This window comes from Garra rufa, chromosome 14 (genome assembly GCF_049309525.1).
Source record: "Garra rufa chromosome 14, GarRuf1.0, whole genome shotgun sequence".
NCBI lineage: Eukaryota > Metazoa > Chordata > Actinopteri > Cypriniformes > Cyprinidae > Garra > Garra rufa.
Genome location: NC_133374.1, coordinates 25,806,557 through 25,827,346, shown reverse-complemented (window position 1 = coordinate 25,827,346; position 20,790 = coordinate 25,806,557). Strand labels below are relative to the sequence as shown.

The following is a 20,790-nucleotide window of genomic DNA, read 5'->3' as shown; positions in this document are numbered from 1 at the left end:
AAACAACTATCACTAAACAAAATAATAATAATAAAAAATAATAATTAAAAAAACAGCTGTGGATCTTTCAGATAACACAGTATTAAGAATCGAGTGTATGTAAACTTTTGAACTAGGTCATTTTTACAATTCAACTACTGTTTTCTCTTGTGGACTATATGTAAATGTCTTTTATGTAAAATATATTATTCAGGTCAGTACTAAATAAAAAATAACATGCATTTTGTATGATCCCTCTTATTTTGGTAAAATAATTAACATTTTGCAGATTCTGCAAGGTGTATGTAAACTTTTGACTTCAACTGTATATAAAAGAAAAAATACTGGAGTACATTTTACAAGATAATACTATTTCAGTTTTTAATTATTTTTGTAAAACAGTTCTAACACATTTCCTACTTATCACTGGAAATACAAAATCATAATGCAAATAAAAAACAAAGACAGCATTATTTATCTGACTACCATCAGCCCAATCTGCAGTATTATTTTTTGCTAAATTATGGACATCTAAGCAATTTCCCTTTCAGAATGTCAGAAAAACAAAATAGTTTTATTATTTTTAATAGTCTGAAGTGATTTTAATAATCATCACAGTAGACAGTGGTGGAACAGTATGTTTTTCTCTGATTTTAAGCTGACGTGGTCCTACCCAATATTCTCTTTCTCTCTCACTTTCACATACACACATACTCACTCCCTCATTTCGTCATTATACAACAGTATAAGATGCAATTCACAGAGTGAATCAAGCACTAATCATAACCTACATGTTCTGGTTTTATGAAGCTGGTTATTTAAAGTGTGTCATATTCACACAGACGCATGGTTTACAGGAGACACCCATTTTTTCACCCTGCCCACACCCACCTACCCCCCTCCGTCCCGGAGCCCACCGCTCTGTGCGAAAGGGAGGGGTGAAGATGGAGGAGGGGAGGGTAAACAGAGCCGGGCTGAACCATGTCTGACTCCTGAAAAAAAAGGAACAAGGGAGGGGGAAGACGTGGAGCGAAGAGAAACAGAAGGGCAGAGGAAAAAATACCTTAAAACTGCCTCGAGAGAGGCACAAAAAGAAGGAGAATGAGCAATAGAAGTCACAGAAGACACTGTGGAGATTCAAAAAGGGGGACGGGAGACCATTCAAAAGCTCTTTTCTCCCCTGTTATGGCTCAGAACTGAAAACAGGATTACCTCATGCTTCTTATGATAGAAACACATGCTGCCTCTGATCGGGATTTTCAACGTTGAGTCTGTGGGAATACCCAGTTAATCTGGGTTTACAGCACTGTGCAAAGGAAAACCAAGATTCGAATGGACTGAGATCTGTTCTCCATCATCTTCTCCATCAGACTGGACTGGCAGCTACGTGGACGCTAGGATTAGGATTTGTGTGCGGGTCTCTGATGTGCACACCCTTTGGACCGGTGCTGTGCCGTCTGCTATGTTGATGACACACTGCTTCCTCAAACCCTACGGGTTGGGCTGGATCAGAATGGGAGGTTAAAAGGGCAAATAGCATCATGGGAGCCAAACAAATGAAATGGTATGAATGAAATTCCACAGCTCCCTCTCTTCCTTTTTCTTTCCTGTGTTCATCTTCAATTCCATTCCATTCCATTTCGGATGTCCCAGGATAATCAGATTCGTGCTATCGTCTATCATTTTCTTCATTCGACTGCAATATTGTGTTATTGTAATGTGTAATGAGTGAGAGGATAGGACAACACTGTTTTCTCCTTCTAAATGTATGTCTCAATTGTGCCCATAAGACTGATGTGTGGGTGTTGCCTGCTATTGTGAAATCACCTAGCAACTGGGAATCACTGGGTTCAATATGGTCAGTGCCATCTGCATGCTCTGTAGATATATGTATGCACTATTTAGTTCATTGAAGTGTTGACAGTTATATAGGGTTTCGATACACAGTACATCCTAATGAGGTCATACAAGTGGAGTGAATGTCTAGGGAGAATCTTTGTTCTCCCATATAAATGTTTTATTTTGTTAGACTTGTTGATGTATTATAAAACAGGCTACTTGGTCTGTTATATATGTTATGGCAGTGGATATTTAATGGGATAGTTCGCACAAAAATGAAATGACGATATGTACTCACTCTTAAGCCATAGGTTTATATGACTTTCTTCTTTGAGATGAACACAATCAGAGTTATATTAAGAACTTTTCTGGCTCTTCCAAGCTTTATAATGGCAGTGAATGGCTGGTGAGATCTTAATGTCAAACAAAGTGCATCCATCCGTCATAAAAAGTACTCCACATGTCTACAGGGGGTTAATAAAGGTCTTCTGAAGTGAAGCGATGATAAACCTTAATCTCTAGCTTCCACAACTGACGTATATGCATTAACAAGAGTGAATGACGTAGGATGTAGGCGAACGTGGTAACAAATTAGAAATACACTGAAAAAAAAACCAAGTAAATTTACTTAATTAAAATTAAAAGTTTTTGAGCATATTTTTAAGTCAAATTTAAGTACGGAATTAAGTAAAATCCACTTAACTAAGTTAAGTAAAATTACATTTAATATGTATGGTTAGAGTTTGCTGAGTAATTTCTACTTTATTATTTTAAGTTTACCCTGCAGTCCTCAAGTACAATTCACTCAGCCACGGTTTGTAAACTTGCCGTGGCACGGTTTGAAAAAAATGCCATTAAAGCATGTGGTTGACTTACAAACATGTACATAAGCAAGTAGACGGCTCCTTATTGTTTTTTAGGTTTATATGTTGATTCAATGTAGTTAATAACCAAATGAACACAGAGACCTCAATACTTGGCACAGGATACACAATGATGGTAACAATCAGGGAATAGTTTTGAACTATGAATGGGTCATTTTGAGTAGAAAATGAACTCTTGATGTTACAAAACAGCAAGCTACTTAACCTAACAACAAAATCAACCATAAAACAGTCTGAAGACATCTCAAAAACAGCAAAAAGTTTAACCTTATGAATTATTTATGCCCATGTGCATGATCGGAACAATGGGATCATGACTTTGATATTTATTTAAACAATCTTTGTAAAAATAACAAACAGTTCCAAGTAAAATATACTTATAAGTTCAAATTTTAAAATTATAAAAATTTAATTGAGTACTAATATTGAAAGTAGGGCTGGGCGATTCTTTTGATTTTTTTTTTCGATTAATTCGAATTTACGTTTTAAGACGATTAAATTTTTTATTAAATCGAGGTATCGCAATTTTTTTTATAAAATATATATATATATGTGTATTCAGAACGGAAAACAAATAACGCGTTCTGGCAAAATAACGAGTCACTAAGGGAACATGATTAGCTGCTTGCTAGCAAGTTAGCCTGTTACATTACAGTGCATACAATTTCACTTACCATATAAACAGAGTAGAGAGATGATTGAAGACAATGGCGAATTATTTGCATATCAGGGCTCTAGAGTGCAACCTAATTTCTCAATGGTGCGACTGGTGCGACCAGCAGTTCAAGGGCAAAAAAAACACTCAAACACAGCGAGCACTTGTAATCATTTACATACACAGTTATGATATCAGCTCCATATGTTTCACTTTGCAGACGTAAAAAGCTTGCTCGGTAGCTCAGCTGGCATGGAATTGGACTTAAAATGTGAAATCCTTGGGTTCGGATAGAAAATCTATAGCTAAAACGGCATGCTGGTGATTGCGTTTTTATGTCACATTCACTTTTGTTCATACTACCGGGTCGGTTTAGGTGTAGTGCAGATGGTACATTATTTTAAAACGTCAGAATTAAAGTTATAGAGCCACTCAACAAAGTCAGAACTGCGGTGGCACGTACAAAACCAACGTCACATAAAACATACCATATGTACATTCATCTGTTCCGGGGAAAAAAACAAACACTCTTTTAGTGGATATTTAACATTGAATATGCCACAAAATGTACATGGTGGTACGTATTTCACATCTTGTGAAAAAGTTCCCACAGGTTTGTTTTCGTAATTTTCATTTTTGGGTGAACTATCCATTTAAGCAATATCACACGAGCAAGAATGAAGTTATTCATAACAGCATGGCTAAGAGGTTATTTGCACAAAACATGTTTTTGCATTGTAAAACGCGAGACATAAGGTAGATGAATAAAAAAAGTGCAACGAGACACCGCAAAACACACAAGAAGGCAGTCAAACGCATCCATCTAGTGTAGAAAAACAATAAAAATAAATAAAAAACTCATTCTGTGCATGACCTCTAAAGGTATGAACACCATTTACCGTTTCACGAGTTCGCCCTTACATCTAATCTGCTTGAGCATGTAGAAAGCATATTTTGGCGTGCTGTCCTGGGGGAGGGCTCCGGGCCCGGAATACAGGCCGAACCCAGAGAACTCCCCCTATCCCTAGTATGGGATAAAAACAGATTAGAAGTGGGGAATTGGGGAGGAGGAGGGATGCCAAGAAACTATCACGGGACGGAGGTAAGAAGGCGGTCTGTTTATATAGACCATTTCAAGCGCTATTCGGCGGCTTAAGGAAGTGACGTCGTTGGTCCCAGGACGTTTCCGGTTAGTGGTCCAGCGCATTCAAAACAATGGCGAGAAGCACTTTATGAACAGTGGGATTGCGGTCATATATATACAAACATCCTGCTTAAATGTCTAAATTAAAATTAGATCCTTGTCGTTCGGTGGTTGTGTGCTCCCTCTGGGGCGGTACTAACATTCTGAGACGTGTTTAACGGTAGATTTCCGCGAAACGTACCCGTGTTGCGGCAGTGAAGGAGAAGGCTGGATAACAACAAGCAACTCTAGGATATACAGCGCACATTTCGATTCAGGCAAGTAAATATCGTTTTTAATTAATCAGTTTATTTGTATATCTTTAAATTATACGGCATCATACTTGAAGAGTTAACGTAAAGTAGCATTTTGTCATTGTTTACATATGCATCTAGCTTTTGTGTGTAACGTTAATGAAAAAAGGCAAGTTTTTTTATTTCTGTTTTATTGCTAAGTGTTATGTGGGTTAAATTCATATTAGTCGTCTAGTTATTTTGTCAGTTGACAAATGCAGTGAGTAACATGAAAGTACGTGAATGTCGTATTGTGTAACAGTTAACGGCAGTAGTTTACAAAACGTAATGTTTATGGTAAATATTATTTTCCATCACATAAGCTTTGGTAATGTTAATTCCAAGATGTACTGACGTATTAAGCAATAATAGCATTATTTTTTTTTATATTGTGCATTATATTAAATAATTTTTTTTCTACTTTTATCCTTATATAATGTAAACAAAATTCATACAGGTGATTTCTAATATCATTTGTTTCTTAGTCAAGGAAGCATTTTGATGTAAGCAGTTGTAAATATGCAGCAGGGTCACTAAATCTGACAATACAGTGTAATACTGAAATTTGTTAGCTCCCTGTAATTCCCATAGAATTGGTTAAATGTTATATACATTTTCATAATGATGGCTAATACCCTTTGTTTTGTTTTCTAGAAAGTATTCTAAACTGATGTAAACAGTTGCAGAAATACAGAAGGGTCACCAAATCTGAGAAGGCAGTGTAAGGAGAGCCACCATCTGTAGACACCCAAGGACAGCTGATCATCCTGCAGTGACAAACCACATCTGACCATATCAACACCCAGATGTGATTGAGAACTTGAGTGTAGTATTCAGTAATTTAGTGTAGTACTTAAAGCGACTGATGACCAGGCCGGATACAGACTGCTGCTTTTGACATTTGTTCCCCCTTTGTACTCCATTTCAGTTCAAATGTTGTTTCAGTTGTTGTTGTTTCATTTGTTGAAGCATTTTATGTTCATACAAATATTTACATATCAATACATGTGCTGGAAATAAAAACAGTTGAAAGTGAGAGAATGCTTTTTGTTTATATACAGTACTGGTCAAAAGTTTGGACAAAGTATTTTTTTTTATGTTTTTGAAATAAGTATTTTATGTTTATTAACATGATTAATTATTTAAATGATTTCTATTATAAAAAATGTTGTGCAAAGCTGAATTAGCATCAGCCTTTACATTACACCAGTATTCATTTTCACATGAATATATATATATATAAAATTTGTGTGGGTGTGAACAGTAAATACGTGCATAAAAACATATATGAATGCTTTATGTGTGTTTGTGTGTGCATTTATTAATCTGCAGATATACAGGTTTATGTAAAACACGTTAGCCAGCATTGAATTGCGACGATCTTGTTTATTTGTGATCACATGATGACTCGGAGCATTCATACCCTCCACTTGCACTGTTCCACAGCAACAAACTTGACCAAACTAACGTTGAACACATGTTGAAATGAATTCAACACGTAATAATAGCATCGAGCGCTTAGTTTTAATAGCATACATTTAGCGTTGTTTGGAACGATATGTATTGTGAAAAGTAATGTACTAATGAAAACAAATATTTAAACAGAAATACAGACTGACCACGCAATGCAAGTAAATTAATCACGAACAACCTCCGGATATCTTGGGAACAAAACATGAAGTAAGTTGCACTGCTTGCTTCAGACTGATGACATCCATTGTACGAATAAATGTTCACAATATTTCCGTTCATGTGATATGCTTTTAGCAATCTCCCGTGTACACGCACGCAGCATCGATTAGTTAATGAGCAGCTTTTTTACCTTAACTAGCTTTTTCGCTAGATTTTAAAAGAATGTGTTCGTATTGACAGATCGGAGAAATAGCGCTACCGGAAATGTTTCAGGACCGGACATGCGCAGTAACGTTCCAACGCGCTTGTTATTGTTTACATCCTTGAAATGGTCTATACGTGTTGTGCTGGTTAGGATGATTGGGTAAACGAATTACACCTGTGCCGAATTGGTTGATTATCTGATCGTGCTCCTCCCGAACCTTGTTAATAAAACATCATTTAGCGAATTTTCAGGAACAAATACACTAATTTTAATAGAAAATTTCATGCAAGGCCGAAAAAAATGTTCGCCATGTTTGCAATAGTAAGCTACTTGTTTTGTTAAGTTGATTTAGAATAACTTACATTTTAGATACAATATATTGGCAGTTACTTTGTCTATGTTTGCTTCACCAATGAAATTAGATCCAACAATGACTACGTTTACATGGACACCAGTAATCTAATTAATGACCTTATTCTGAATAAGACAATAATATGATTAAGCTGTATACATGAGTTGCTTTTAGAATATTCCTTTCATGTTCCCGTTTTACATGTTATAGTACATAGATCGATTAATGACACATCATTAGATCAGTTCATCTTCGTTATAGACTTTTGGATGTTTCGGTTTTAATTTTACAAAAGCTTGAAGTGGCTCTGGACATATGCAACAATTTTTTTAGAATGTGAGAGTTAAAATTTGCCGTGGTCGCATTGGTGCAAGTGCATGCTGTGCTGCTCCAAAGCGTCTGCTCCATACAGCGAGCGTTTCTTTTTTGTTTGTTTGTTTTCATTTTGAAAACCCTGTTATCTTTGCCGTTTACCTCACATTATGCTTTAGAGGCTTTCTTTTATTTATTTTTTATTAATTGATTTGATTGCTCAGTGTTTGCGTGCCCTGTAATAAATTGTTTAGTCGGCATAACACAGCATGTGATGGAGTCCATGCCTCGTCTTATTAGTTTTTGTTAATAAATGATATAAGCTGGTTTTATTTGATTGTTGTTATGCTGTTTAATTAAAAATAACAAATCCATCTTTTAAAAAATTGTTTCAATCTTAAAATTGATAGGTGTAGCCTATATATGTAAGCAAAACCAAGATCATGAATTCGATAGTAAAAGTGAAAAGCATCCTAAGACATTCCAATAGCGTAAATCCCGTTCACAAAATTAAAATCACAAACAATACTAATGAAAAAGAACAGGTTGAATGTTAACTACGTTTCCATAAAACTATAAATTATGATAACAGACAAACCATTTATCAGCAATGAGCATTTATTAATCCCATGTTGTAGCAAAAAAAAAATAAAATAAAAATGAAACCAAAGCATAAGCCTGTGCGACCAGCTGAGAGCGTTATGCCGCGTTCCAGGCAACCCGTTACCCGTGTTTTTCCAAACTTCTACCCGTGAAAGTGCACTGGAAAGGCACTCAAACCCGTGAATTCCCACCCGTGAACTGGTACTAGATCAACGTACTCCCAGTTCCGAGTTCTGAGGTGACATAGCCCGCGAAACAACAATAAAGCCTCTGGGGTGCGGTGTTTAGCCTATGCAAGTGGCACGCGGTGGAAAAATAGAGTAAGACAATATAACGTTGCAATCAAATTATTAATAATATAGCTAAAATTAATAAATGCTTGGCGTGACTTGCCTGGAACGCTACAAAGTCCTGAGTCGTGGTTTGAACACGTGATTTACGAGCTCAAAAACCTGCCTGGAACGCAGCATTAGTGTGTGTCCTGTCACAAAATGTGGTGAAAAGTCCTACACAAGGGGAATAGTGTGATTAAGGTGTGTACATGTCTTCCATAATGCGACTAAAATAGGAATACACCACCTGTCTTAATTCGATTTGTGTTTACTCCGATTATGACTTTAGTCGGATTAAATTAATCAAAAATCTCAGTTTACATGGTTGCTTCTTAATCAGAGTATTGTCTTAATCGCGTTAAAATCGGAATATTGTTGTCCATGTAAACGTACTCAATGTTACATGTCTCTGAGCAAAATCCCACACTACTAGCCATACTGAATAACTTGGTGTTCAACAAAGCTCTTGAGAGAATGATTCAGTGATTCACTCATGAAGACATGAACAAATTGGTTAAGTATATGATTCAATGGCTCATTCACAAACACATTCAGCTGTTTTGTTCCTAAATGAATCAGTGTTTTGAATGAAACGGTTGAGTGAATGATTCAACAGTTCACTTACAGTACATAGACAATAATGTAACACACAAACTGGCGTAAACATCCAAGCTGTAGAAAGAGTACCTAAAACTGTTATTTTATTTATTTATTTATTTATTTTTTATCCCCACAGCTTAGGACAAAATAAAACGGGTTATGAAACAAATCCAGTGAATCCACCTTTTTCTTCAACACGGAAGTAAGCCTATGGGCGAGACTTCCAGTTCATTATCTGCTGTAGGGAAATAAGGAAAAGAATAACAATGTTTGCACTACAAACCAGTGTGTTCATAATTAAGATAATACATCAAAATAATATAGTAACTAAGATGCACCAAAATGCAATTATCAAGCAGCAAAACACACTGTTTTGTAAAGCTACAAATACACTCTTAAAAATAAAAGTGCTTTAAAAGGTTCTTCACAGCGATGCCATAGAAGAAACATTTTTGGTTCAACAAAGTTTGGTTCTTTAAAGTACCATCTCTTTCTTGCCTTTTTATAATCTGAAAAATCTTATTTCGCCACAAAGAACCTTTTGTGAAACAGAAAGGTTCTTCAGCTGTTAAAGGTTCTTTATGGAACCGTTTAAACTAAAAAAGGTTCTTCTATGGCATCGTGAAGCGCCTTTATTTTTAAGAGTGTAGCTAGATATGGATGAGACCGAAAGCCAGACGCATAAAATAAAAAATGGCTCTCTTAATGACTCTTACGGGAAGAAAAAGGTGGATAGATTTCGGTTGCAAATTAACAAAACAAACCAGCTCCATACTATATAGTGAATATAAAGTACAGTGTGATATGAATGGTTTGAAATGAGCCGTTCAGATTAAGTTTTGTATTATAAACCAACAAGCTCCTCCTTGTACTGTATAAATAATCAACATTCAGTAAGATGACACCCCTCAGAGCAGCATTCTGCTGTAATTTCATGCCTGCATACACATCCCTTTATGTAGTCATTTTCAGAAGCTTAATCAAGAAGATGTAATCCTGGTTAATAGTCCTTATCAAAATGCCATTATCAGTTTATGCAAACAAGACTGAACTGAGAGAGCTGCTGTGTCTTATTCTGTTCGACAGGCTTCATTCTGTCTTCATTTCTTTGTTAGAATTATCTCAATTTCAATATCACATTCCTGTGCCAGAGGAACAGCTTGGGGTGTTGCAGACAGAGTCTCTCGTTTCATCTGCACTGAAAACAGATGAATGACATGTGGCTCAGGAATGCTATGGAACTGTTTTAGTGCGGTTTGAAACTGAAAACCCAGATAAGAATGGTGACATGACTATTGCAACTGGAATTTCCCTATTTTTTAGTTCAGACTTTCATTGTCATCAAATTACAACTTCAGGTGGTTACATATGACTGATAATAAGGAGCATACAAATTCATGGTTGTTCTTCAACATCTCTCCAGTCTCAGTTCATCCAGTCCAGCACACACACCCAAGGAGGAGTACATTATTGCCAGATCTGAAGATTCAGGAGAGTTAGTGGGAAACCACACGGAGCAACCACAAAGCCTAGGTAGATGTTTTCCCAACTTGACCCTACTTTCTATACTGTTTCTACTTGTTTCTTATATTTTGTTTCCTTTGAAGAGGATGTAGTGAAATCCTCGGCCACAGAGCCGTCTCCTGGCCCAGAACATGCTGGGAAAGAGGAAAGCAGCACATGGGAGGAACAGCTATGTGCCCAGCAGGAACAGCTGGAGAAGGAGATGCAGGAGACCAGGAAAATGGTGACAAGGCTTCAGGTGAGTTATTCATACACATTTATACTTATAAAGATACAGATACTAAAAATACAGATAAAGAGACTGATTAGAGAGAAGCTGGTTAGTCTAATCATCAAGCAACACCCGAGGCTGATCACGTGACGTCTGTTGTTTGGACGACTGTTGGTTCAACAGCATATGTTCACAGCGAGCAGTCTAGTTTTACTCACAGTACCTCAGGGCTTTAGAAACCTCATGCTCACTGTACACGTCTTCATTCAGGCCTTACTGCTGCATGGGTCTCTGCCTGAGGATGAGCAGACATCTACTCTGAGCTTTGGAGACAGTTCCAGCTCAGAGCAACAGCTGGTAATCTATCATTCTGCTTTTCTAGGAATAATGTGAGAAATTGTACATGTCTCATTTATAGTCTGTTATGGTAATGACATATTTGTTTTATCCTGCAAATGAAGATATTAACCCGCAGTCGTTTGGATCAGAGTATGGAGGAGTCTTTAGATCTGAAGGTAAATTATTATTATTTAAAAAATATATATATATATATAAATATGAACACAGTCGAAGTCAAAAGTTTACATGCACCTTGCAAAATCTGCAAAATGTTTATACAAAGGGATCATGCAAAATGCATTTTTTTTATTTAGTACTGACCTGAATAAGATATGTTTACATATAGAGAACATAATAGTTTAATTTATAAAAATGACTCTGTTCAAAAGTTTACATACACTTGATTCTTAATACTGTGTTGTTACCTGAATGATCTACATCTGTGTTGTTTTGTTGTTTAGTGATAGTTATTCATGTTTGTCCTAGACAGTTAAACTGCCCACTGTTTATCAGAAAATTTTTTTTTTTTTTTTCAAATGCTCACTGATGCATAAAGAGCCAGGGGTGAAAACTTTTGAACAAATTAAGGATATGTACATTTTTCTTATTTTGCCTAAATATCTTTTTTTTTTTTTTTTCATTTAGTACTGACCTTCAGACACTACAGAAAATACTTACATGTTCCCCAGAAGACAAAATAAGTCAAATTTACCCTGAACTTCAAATTCAAAAAGTTTTCACCCCCTGGCTCTTAATGCATCATTTTTCTTCTGAAGCATCAGTGAGGATTTGAACCTTGTGTAATAGTTGCATATGAGTCCCTCAGTTGTCCTCAGTGTGAAAAAATGGATCTCAAAATCATGCAGTCATTGTTGGAAAGGGATCAAATACACAGAAATGCTGAAAAACCAAAGAGTTTATGGAACCTTAAGGATTTTTCTTAACAACTATCACTAAAAAACATTACCATTCAGAATCAAGTGTATGTAAACTTTTGAACAGTCATTTTTATACATTGACCTATTACTTTCTCTTGTGGACTATGTAAACATTTTTTTATGTGAAATATCTTATTCAGGTCAATACTAAATAAAAAAATAACATGCATTTTGTATGATCCCTCTTATTTTGGTAAAATAATTAACATTTAGCAGATTCTGCAAGGTGTATGTAAACTTTTGACTTCAACTGTATATTGCAGTTTGCGTACTGATTAAGGGTTGTAATGTGTGATTTCTGCAGAGAGAACTTTTGAGATACAAGCAGGAGGCACGTAATCTGCAGGCTATTAAGGTAAGACATGAAAATGTGTGTAGTATGTGTTTATATATAAAATGCATGTATGTGTTTGTATATAATATACCAAATATAATATAACTTTATATTAATTTGTATTATTACATTAATTATAGAAGTGTGGATAATTATTCAAGTCTTTAATTTCAACGTTAGCTTTTGCAGTGTACACCAGATTTGTTGCCATTTGGGATAATTAAGTTTGTTCCTGTGTCCATCTGTCTACCCAGGATGCCTTGCAGCAGAGAATGTCTGTGCAGGAAGACTCAGTGCTGCAGCTCAAACAGGAGCTGCTCAGATCTAGCATGACCAGAGAGGAGCTGGAGGGACAGAATGTGAGTTTCACATCAACTCTAATAAAAAAAAGAAAGAAAAATGAATAAAATTTGGCATATGAAGGTTTATTCCATTTTTTTTTTTTTTTTTTTTTAGGTGGAACTAGAAAGGAAGCTGAGCGAACGAAACAGATTGCTTGGTGAATACAAAGTAAGCAAATTCATCCTAATCATGCTTAGTATGCTGGAAACCATTTGTGTTCTTTAATCATCTTTAGTGCTTTCATCACGTAGATATGTCATTTCTCTTCTGGTTTTGCTGTAATTTTTTGGCAACCCACTGGTCTGTAAAGTACATTAATGAAAATACTATTTCTGTCACATGCACTTGTCTTCGTAGAAAGAACTTGGGCAGAAGGACAGGCTTCTTCAGCAGCAGCAAGCAAAACTGGATGATGCATTGCGTAGGATCAGTGAAAGCTATCATAGGGTAACTGAATGAACTACTAGGGCAAAATGAGGTCTATTTATGCTTTATTTGTACATATCAACATTTTTATATTATGTATTGTACATAAATGCTCTGTAACTGTAATTTATTCCACTAAAGGGAGCCATAGCACACTAATGTATTTAGCTTAGACGTTCCCAAAAAATGTGAATTACTGTAAAGTATAACCAAGTATAAGTGACTTAGTACATTTGTAGTGTTCTACATTAATAATACAAAATTGTTTGCTCCAGTTGTCAGGCTGTGAGAATAACGGCTACAGTCATATGATGGACACATCCTCCGCTGTTTTCCAACACAGAATAGTGAGTCATGGCATTCTTCATTTTAAAAAGAATTTGCTTAGTTATCTAATAAATGTGTGCATTGTTTGTTATTTGTTTCTGGGTGGATGTGTGCGTCAGGGGGATGAGCTACAGCTGGTGCGAGATGCTCTGCGCAGTTTGAGGGACAGTTTTAGTGGTCATGACCCACAGCACCACACGCTGGACACGCTGGAGCAGGGTGTAGCCAGTCTGGTGGACCGCCTCCACACCACAGAGAACAAGAAAAGGCAGGAGAGAAAGGCAAGGCCAACCTTTACCGATATCCAATTCTGGATTACAGAAAATATGCATTAAAGTTGCTATAACATGGAAGTAATTACATATATTTTCCTTTGTATTGTGAAGTCCATCCAAGTAAAAAAAAAAACTATGATTGAAAAAGAAAAGATGTAAGACAGGACTTGGTTCTATGCATCGGTTGTTGATTGGATTTTGACATGATCATTCAAAAGTGGAGATGAACATATGCCTGCAATGGAGGGCTTAGTGGACTAAATATTGCAACAACTATTTCAGCCATCTATTACAAAGTCCTAACTACACTCTTAAAAATAAAGGTGCTTCACGATGCCATAGAAGAACCTTTTTTGTCTAAATGGTTCCATAAAGAACCTTTAACATCTAAAGAACCTTTCTGTTTCACAATGAAGTGAATGAAGGTGAATGAAGGTTCTTCAGATTATAGAAAGGTAAGAAAGAGATGGTTCTTTAAAGAACCTTTGACTGAATGGTTCTTTGTGGAACCAAGAATGGTTCTTCTATGGCATCACTGTAAAGAACCTTTGGAAGCACCTTTATTTTTAAGAGTGTACTTGAATGGGGAAAATCAGAAATTCTCAAAAAAACTTTCACATATTCGCATTTGATTGCATATATATCAAAACAAGAACAAAATCTTGCCATTTACTGTAACATAAATGCTGTTATGCTCAAATAGCATTAACAAAAGCTTATACTTCAGGATGGACTATAGACAGGGCGCATATCCTAAGCAGTGTTGGGAAAAGTTACTTTTAAAAGTAATGCATTACAATGTTGCGTTACTCCCTAAAAAAAAAGTAACTAATTACGTTACTTAGTTACTTTTTATGGAAAGTAATGTGTTACATTACTTTTGCGTTACTTTTTAAATCTGGGCAGGGCTTGCTCGTTTGTTTTTAATATAAAAAGTTCGATGTTTAGCGAATGTAAAAGCCCTTTCACAGCAAAAAGTGAAATAAGCCTAAGGCTAAAGGAAAAGTAAATTCATGTCTATGTCTGTACAGTAGAACTGTAGGAGAAGGACTTTCAACATTCTTCAGCAATGAGAAAAATGAAGTATAAAATGTAAGTTAATCTAAAGTAAGTTTTGCTTATCAGCATGGTTAAGTTGGATCAACAAAGGTCAGCGGCAAAGACATTTGTTAATAAAATGGGATTAAAAACAAAGGAATCAAAACGTAACTGGTGAAAAAGTAACTCCCGATATTTTCTTGTAAATTAAAAAGTAATGCGTTACTTTACTAACTACTAGAAAAAAGTAATCCGATAACGTGACTCACATTACTTGTAATGCGTTACCAACACTGGTCCTAAGTGTGCATCTCAGAACACTGACTGCCGCAGCTTTCCAGTCAGGATAAATCTGCCTCCTATAATGGTACTTTAGAGTGAGAACAATCATGGCTGACATATTGAAGGGTCCAAACTGAAGTACTAGTCACTTCAAAGGGTCATTTGGAATGAAGAATTTCGAAGGGTACATCTGACGGACATTTCACTCCCATGATTCTTTGCACAGGTTAAATTATTTAAGTTCTAATTGGCTTGGCAAGAGGTTGCCTATACCTTACTCCCTTCAAAGCTCTTACTCTATGGAAAACCCTTTGAAGGGCTTTTTAGAATGGAACACAGACTGTTTCTACGGCAAACAGAGACCCTAGTGAAAAAACTTCACTAATTTGCCACTGGCATCTTTTATTTAGAAAGCAGGATTTATTCAGCCATATTGCACATTGGATTTTCTCCCATTTATAATGTGAGTGCACAGTCTTTGTATATCTAAAGTCTTTGGAGAAGTCCTGCATACGTCACCAGAAAGAAGTCTGTCATTTTCACTGGAAGGTCCAGTTATTTTTGTTTAAACTTTACAAGGTTAAAACATTGTCAAACATATGGACAGATAAATTGCTTATAATAAGATCTATACCATCCACTTGAATTTTCATTTAATATCAACTTCTACATGTACAACCTTTTGTATCACCACAGGGTTCAACCAGGTCTCCTGGACGAAAAGCCAATCACACAGACAGAGAATCGTGGCCATCAAGCTCAAGTAGGTCACTTCAATATTATTCCGCTAGTAATTCATGCAGGTTCCCACTTTTTAGACCCATGAATTGCTTTCGATAACCTTCCTAGACATTTGTGATTACTGGATGTGAAGGGCTATTCAGCCAAAAATGAAAATTAGCCCATGGTTTACTCATCACTTTCTCTCTTAGACGAACCCAATCGGAGTTATATTAAAAAATGAGGTCTTGGCTCTTCCAAGCTTTATAATGGCAGTGGTTGAGTGTTTCTGTTTAACAGTCCAAAACAAGTCCAATAACTCATCCATCCATAATAAAAAGTGCCTCACACGCCTTCTGTAGCAAACCGATGCATTTTTGTAAGAAAAATATCCATATTTAAAACATCATAAACACTTTTCTCTAGCATGCGCTGTCGTGCAAGCAAGCCGTTCTGGGCGGATGACATAAGATGTAGAAGGGACAAACACGGAAGCGCAGAGGAGACCGATGATTTGTAAAGAAAAATTGCGGATTTTGATATAAGCCAAAAGACTGTTTTTTCCTTTGCTAAAGTAAGTAACGCATCGCATATGTCCTCATCCGCCTGGAACAGCTTGCGTGCACGACAGGTAACGGAAGTTAGAGAAAAGTGTTTATAACGTTCTAAATATTAATATCTTTCTTAAACGCATTTATTCCCTACAGGAGACCTTTATTCACCCCCCACACTCTTAAAAATAAAGGTGCTTCACGATGCCATAGAAGAACCTTTTTTATCTAAATGGTTCCATAAAGAACCTTTCTGTTTCACAAAAGGGTCTTTGTGGCGAAAGAAGGTTCTTCAGATTATAAAAAGATAAGAAAGAGATGGTTCTTAAAAGAACCTTTGACTGAATGGTTCTTTGTGAAACCAAAAATGGTTCTTCTATGGCAGGGGTCCCCAAACTAAGGCCCGCGGGCCGAATGTGGCCCGCCTCCATATTTGGACCGGCCCTCTGAACAATGCCAGAGCTATTTGATAATAAAGGTTGACTTTCAAACTAAAATTTCCCTTAGTTATTAACTAATTATTCAAGGCTGCGGTTCTCTCGGTTGGTTGTGCATCTTTTTCTTCTACACTTTTTCCTTCCACTCAACGTTCTGTTAACATGCTTGGATACAGCACTCTGTGAACAGCCAGCTTCTTTGGCAATGAATGATTGTGGCTTACCCTACTTGTGAAAGGTGTCAATGCTTGTCTTCTTGTCTTTGTCCTCTCCATGATTGTGTAGCCTAGTGAACCAAACTGAGAGACTATTTTTAAGTCTCAGGAAACCTTTGCAGGTGTTTTGGGTTGATTAGCTGATTGGCATGTCACCATATCTAATTTGTTGAGAGTTAATTGGTGGGTTTTTGTTAAATGTGAGCCAAATCATCACAATTAAAAGAGACTTAAGAGACTTAAACTACTTCAGTCTGTGTACATTTAATTTATTTAATACACAAGTTCCACAATTTGAGTTGAATTACTTGAATGAACTTTTTCATGACATTCTAATTTATTGAGATGCACCTGTATATCTTTTGAAAAGAAATTATCATTTGTATGTGTGGTGCATAACAAAATAATAAACTACTCTAGCATTAAAAGGTATAATAAATACAGGTAAAATCATTATAAAATAATAATAATACTAGTAGTCAGTCCGGCCCATGGAATTTCCTTTAATAAACCGACCCGACCCCCCATTAAAGAAAAGAAAATGATCTGCCCCTCTCAGAAAAAAGTTTGGGGACCCCTGTTCTATGGCATCGCTGTAAAGTTAGAGAAAAGTGTTTATATAGTTCTAAATATTGATATTTTTCTTTTAAAAAAAAACTACAGGAGACCTTTATTCACCCCCCACACTCTGAAAAATAAAGGTACTTCACGATGCCATAGAAGAACCTTTTTTTTATCTAAATGGTTCCATAAAGAACCTTTAACATCTGAAGAACCTTTCTGTTTCACAAAAGGTTCTTTGTGGCGAAAGAATGTTCTTCAGATTATAAAAAGGTAAGAGATGGTTCTTAAAAGAACCTTTGACTGAATGGTTCTTTGTGAAACCAAAAATGGTTCTTCTATGGCATCGCTGTGAAGTTAGAGAAAAGTGTTTATAACGTTCTAAATATTTATATTTTTCTTTAAAAAAATGCATCGTTTCCCTAAAGGAGACCTTTATTCACCCCCTACACTCCCAAAAATAAAGGTGCTTCACGATGCCATAGAAGAACCTTTTTTATTTAAATGGTTCCATAAAGAACCTTTAACATCTTAAGAACCTTTCTATTTCACAAAAGGTTCTTTGTGGCGAAAGAAGGGGTTTTAGATTAAAGATGGTTCCAAAAATGGTTCTTCTATGGCATCGCTTTGAAGAACCTTTTAAAGCACCTTTATTTTTAAGAGTGCAGAGTCATCTGAAGAACTTTTTATTATGAATGGATGCGCTTTATTGGACTTCTTTTGAACTGTTGAACAAAAAAAACCACCCACTGCCATTATAAAGCTTGGATTTTTAATATAACTCCAACTGGATTCATCTGAAAGAAGAAAGTTATATACGCCTAGGATGCCTTGAGGGTGAGTAAATCATGGGCTAATTTTCATTTTTGGGTGAACTAACCCTGTAATAATCATTTAAATTCAAACCAAATCATTCAGCTATATCTATAAACAATTTGTCGACTCAAAAGAACGATTTGCTGACAAATGTAACATGGATGTTTTCTGTACACAAGAGCAATACACTCTTAAAAATAAAGGTGCTTTAAAAGGTTCTTCACACCTTTTTAAAATCTGAAAAACCGTCTTTCGCCACAAAGAACCTTTTGTGAAACAGAAAGGTTCTTCAGATGTTAAAGGTTCTTTATGGAACCATTTAAACAAAAAAGGTTCTTCTATGGCATCGTGAAGCACCTTTATTTTCAAGAGTGTATATAACAAGGCTTAACTAGAAAAACATTAAATATTCACTTAAGCAATTTCCATGACTTTTCTATTATTATTATTATTATTTTTTTTTTTTTTCAGAGATGGCTCATTCTCACAGTAGCCCTGTTCTCAGTGCGGCAGCCTCAACCAAAGTACTCTACTACACAGATCGCTCTCTCACACCCTTCCTAGTCAACATCCCTAAGAGGTGACCACAATAATAACATCATAGCATTATCAGATAGAAACTGTATTCACAAGTCTTATGATCTAAATATGAACTATTTATTAATAGGCTGGGGGAGGTCACACTACACGACTTCAAGGCGGCTGTGGACAGACACGGCAGTTTCAGATATCACTTCAAATCTTTGGATCCAGAGTTTGGAACGGTAAAGGAAGAGGTGAGCATCATAAACAACCAGGAATAATTTATCAGTAGTGATTGCTCAGTGTCTTTCTCTAAATCTCTGGTGTCTTTCAGGTGTTTCAGGATGATGCTGTTATTCCTGGATGGGAAGGGAAGATTGTCGCATGGGTGGAGGAGGATCATGGGGAGGGGAGATAGAGCATGAGGGTTTAATCCATTCAGAATGTATGTTTACCTTACATATACCTCATCCCTGCAACTCTGAAGCCTTTGTCCTGTCCTAACTGTGAATCTCACTGAACCAGTTCACTACATCATTACAGCAGGCAAGTGTTTGTAAAATAGAGTATATGCATTTTGAAGAAAGAAAGACTGAATTTTTAATATTATTTAAAAAATGGTTTACAGCTAAATACTGATTAAAATGTATGAGTATGTTGAGGTTACATTCTGTTTTCCAAAAGCTAGTGTTTCAGCAATGCCATTGTGATAAGTGACCAAGAAAAGAAGATTATTAAAAAAAAAAAAAAACAGTATGTGCTTTGTGCAGTGACAAATAATAAACATGTTGCATTAGTTGCCAAACTGTGACAAGCATATCACACATTGTGTGCATGTATTGTCCTGCCAGAAAAGAAAATTTCATTTTAAGAGAACATATCATCAAAAATGTCAGCACATTGACATGTAATATATTTTTCACTAAAATGTATGTTAACCTTTCTTGACTATCCTTTGAAAATAAGGGGTGGTAAAAGCAGGGACCACTTTGTTTGTACAAATTTGTAACATTTGAACATATTGAAATATTCCTTTTAAAAATGATTGTACTTTTCCTAGCAAGTTTGCATGTCTGTTCGTAGTGTTTGGTATCTGTGTTGTACATGCAAATGCACTTGACACTTGTCCACCTTTTATTAAAGGCTTTCTGTGCACAGATGGAGACTTTGTGTATTCAGTTGGTTTTGTGTGTCATATTGGTTATCTGCTGCTGATAGTAGAGACGTTTTGGAAAAAAAAAATCTGTATTGGTTCTCAATTTACACTACCAGTCAAAAGTTTTTGAACAGTAAGATTTTAAATGTTTTTAAGTCTCTTCTGCTCACCAAGCCTGCATATATTTGGTCCAAATACAGCAAAAGCGGTAACATTGTGTAATATTTTTACCATTTAGAATAACTGCTTTCTATTTGAGTGTTTTTAAAAACGTAATTTATTCCTGTGATCAAAGCTAAATTTTCAGTGTCACATGATTCTTCATAAATCATTCTAACATGCTGATTTGCTGTTGAAGATTATTATTATATCAATATTTAAAACAGCTGAGTAATTTTTTTCAGGATTCTTTGATGAATAGAAAGATCCAAAGATCAGAAAAAATTATTGAAATTAATACTTTGGTTTAGCAAGGATGCTTTAAATTGATCAAAAGTGATGATAAAGACATTTATAATGTTACAAATGATTTTTATTTCAGAGAAATGCTGTTCTTATGAGCATTCTATTCATCAAAGAAACCAGAAAAAGTATATATTTAACTGTTTTCAACATAAATGTTTTCTTAATAATGCAATTCATGAAAACATGAAAAATCATACTGTTCTTAAACTTTTGACTAGTAGTGTATATGGATATTTTATTTTTAAATTTAGTTTTAATTTTCCATACAAACATTTACTTCAGCAACTCTAAAAAATATTTTTTTTTTATACTGTACTTCACAATGTTGTGATGTCTAAACCTATTTAAAAATTAGATATTTTAGTTGATAGTGTTCTATTCTTAAATTACTTAAACAAAATAATACAGAATTTTAACATCAAATAATTATTTTATTTTTGCA

General features: G+C 35.5%; 1 protein-coding gene across 1 annotated transcript; it reads left to right on the top strand.

Moving 5' to 3' along the window:
* The first annotated feature begins 927 nt into the window (after positions 1 to 927).
* dixdc1a (DIX domain containing 1a) lies at positions 928 to 19,886 on the top strand. The gene is made up of 15 exons (XM_073817922.1): positions 928 to 1,543; positions 10,293 to 10,402; positions 10,477 to 10,631; positions 10,875 to 10,961; positions 11,066 to 11,119; positions 12,186 to 12,236; positions 12,470 to 12,574; positions 12,672 to 12,725; positions 12,915 to 13,004; positions 13,259 to 13,330; positions 13,430 to 13,591; positions 15,602 to 15,668; positions 18,677 to 18,785; positions 18,873 to 18,981; positions 19,062 to 19,886. Exons 1-15 carry the CDS (start codon positions 1,521 to 1,523, stop codon positions 19,143 to 19,145), a joined length of 1,332 nt encoding a protein of 443 aa, XP_073674023.1. The 5' UTR covers positions 928 to 1,520; the 3' UTR covers positions 19,146 to 19,886.
* The last annotated feature ends 904 nt before the right edge of the window (positions 19,887 to 20,790 follow it).

Excerpts from the sequence above, each read along its gene's own strand:
- dixdc1a (XM_073817922.1), top strand. The coding sequence starts at position 1,521 with ATGGGAGCCAAACAAATGAAATG. Across the intron at positions 1,544-10,292 it reads GGAGCCAAACAAATGAAATG|TCTCAGTTCATCCAGTCCAG; the intron begins GTATGAATGAAA and ends ACATCTCTCCAG. Across the intron at positions 13,331-13,429 it reads CTGTTTTCCAACACAGAATA|GGGGATGAGCTACAGCTGGT; the intron begins GTGAGTCATGGC and ends TGTGTGCGTCAG.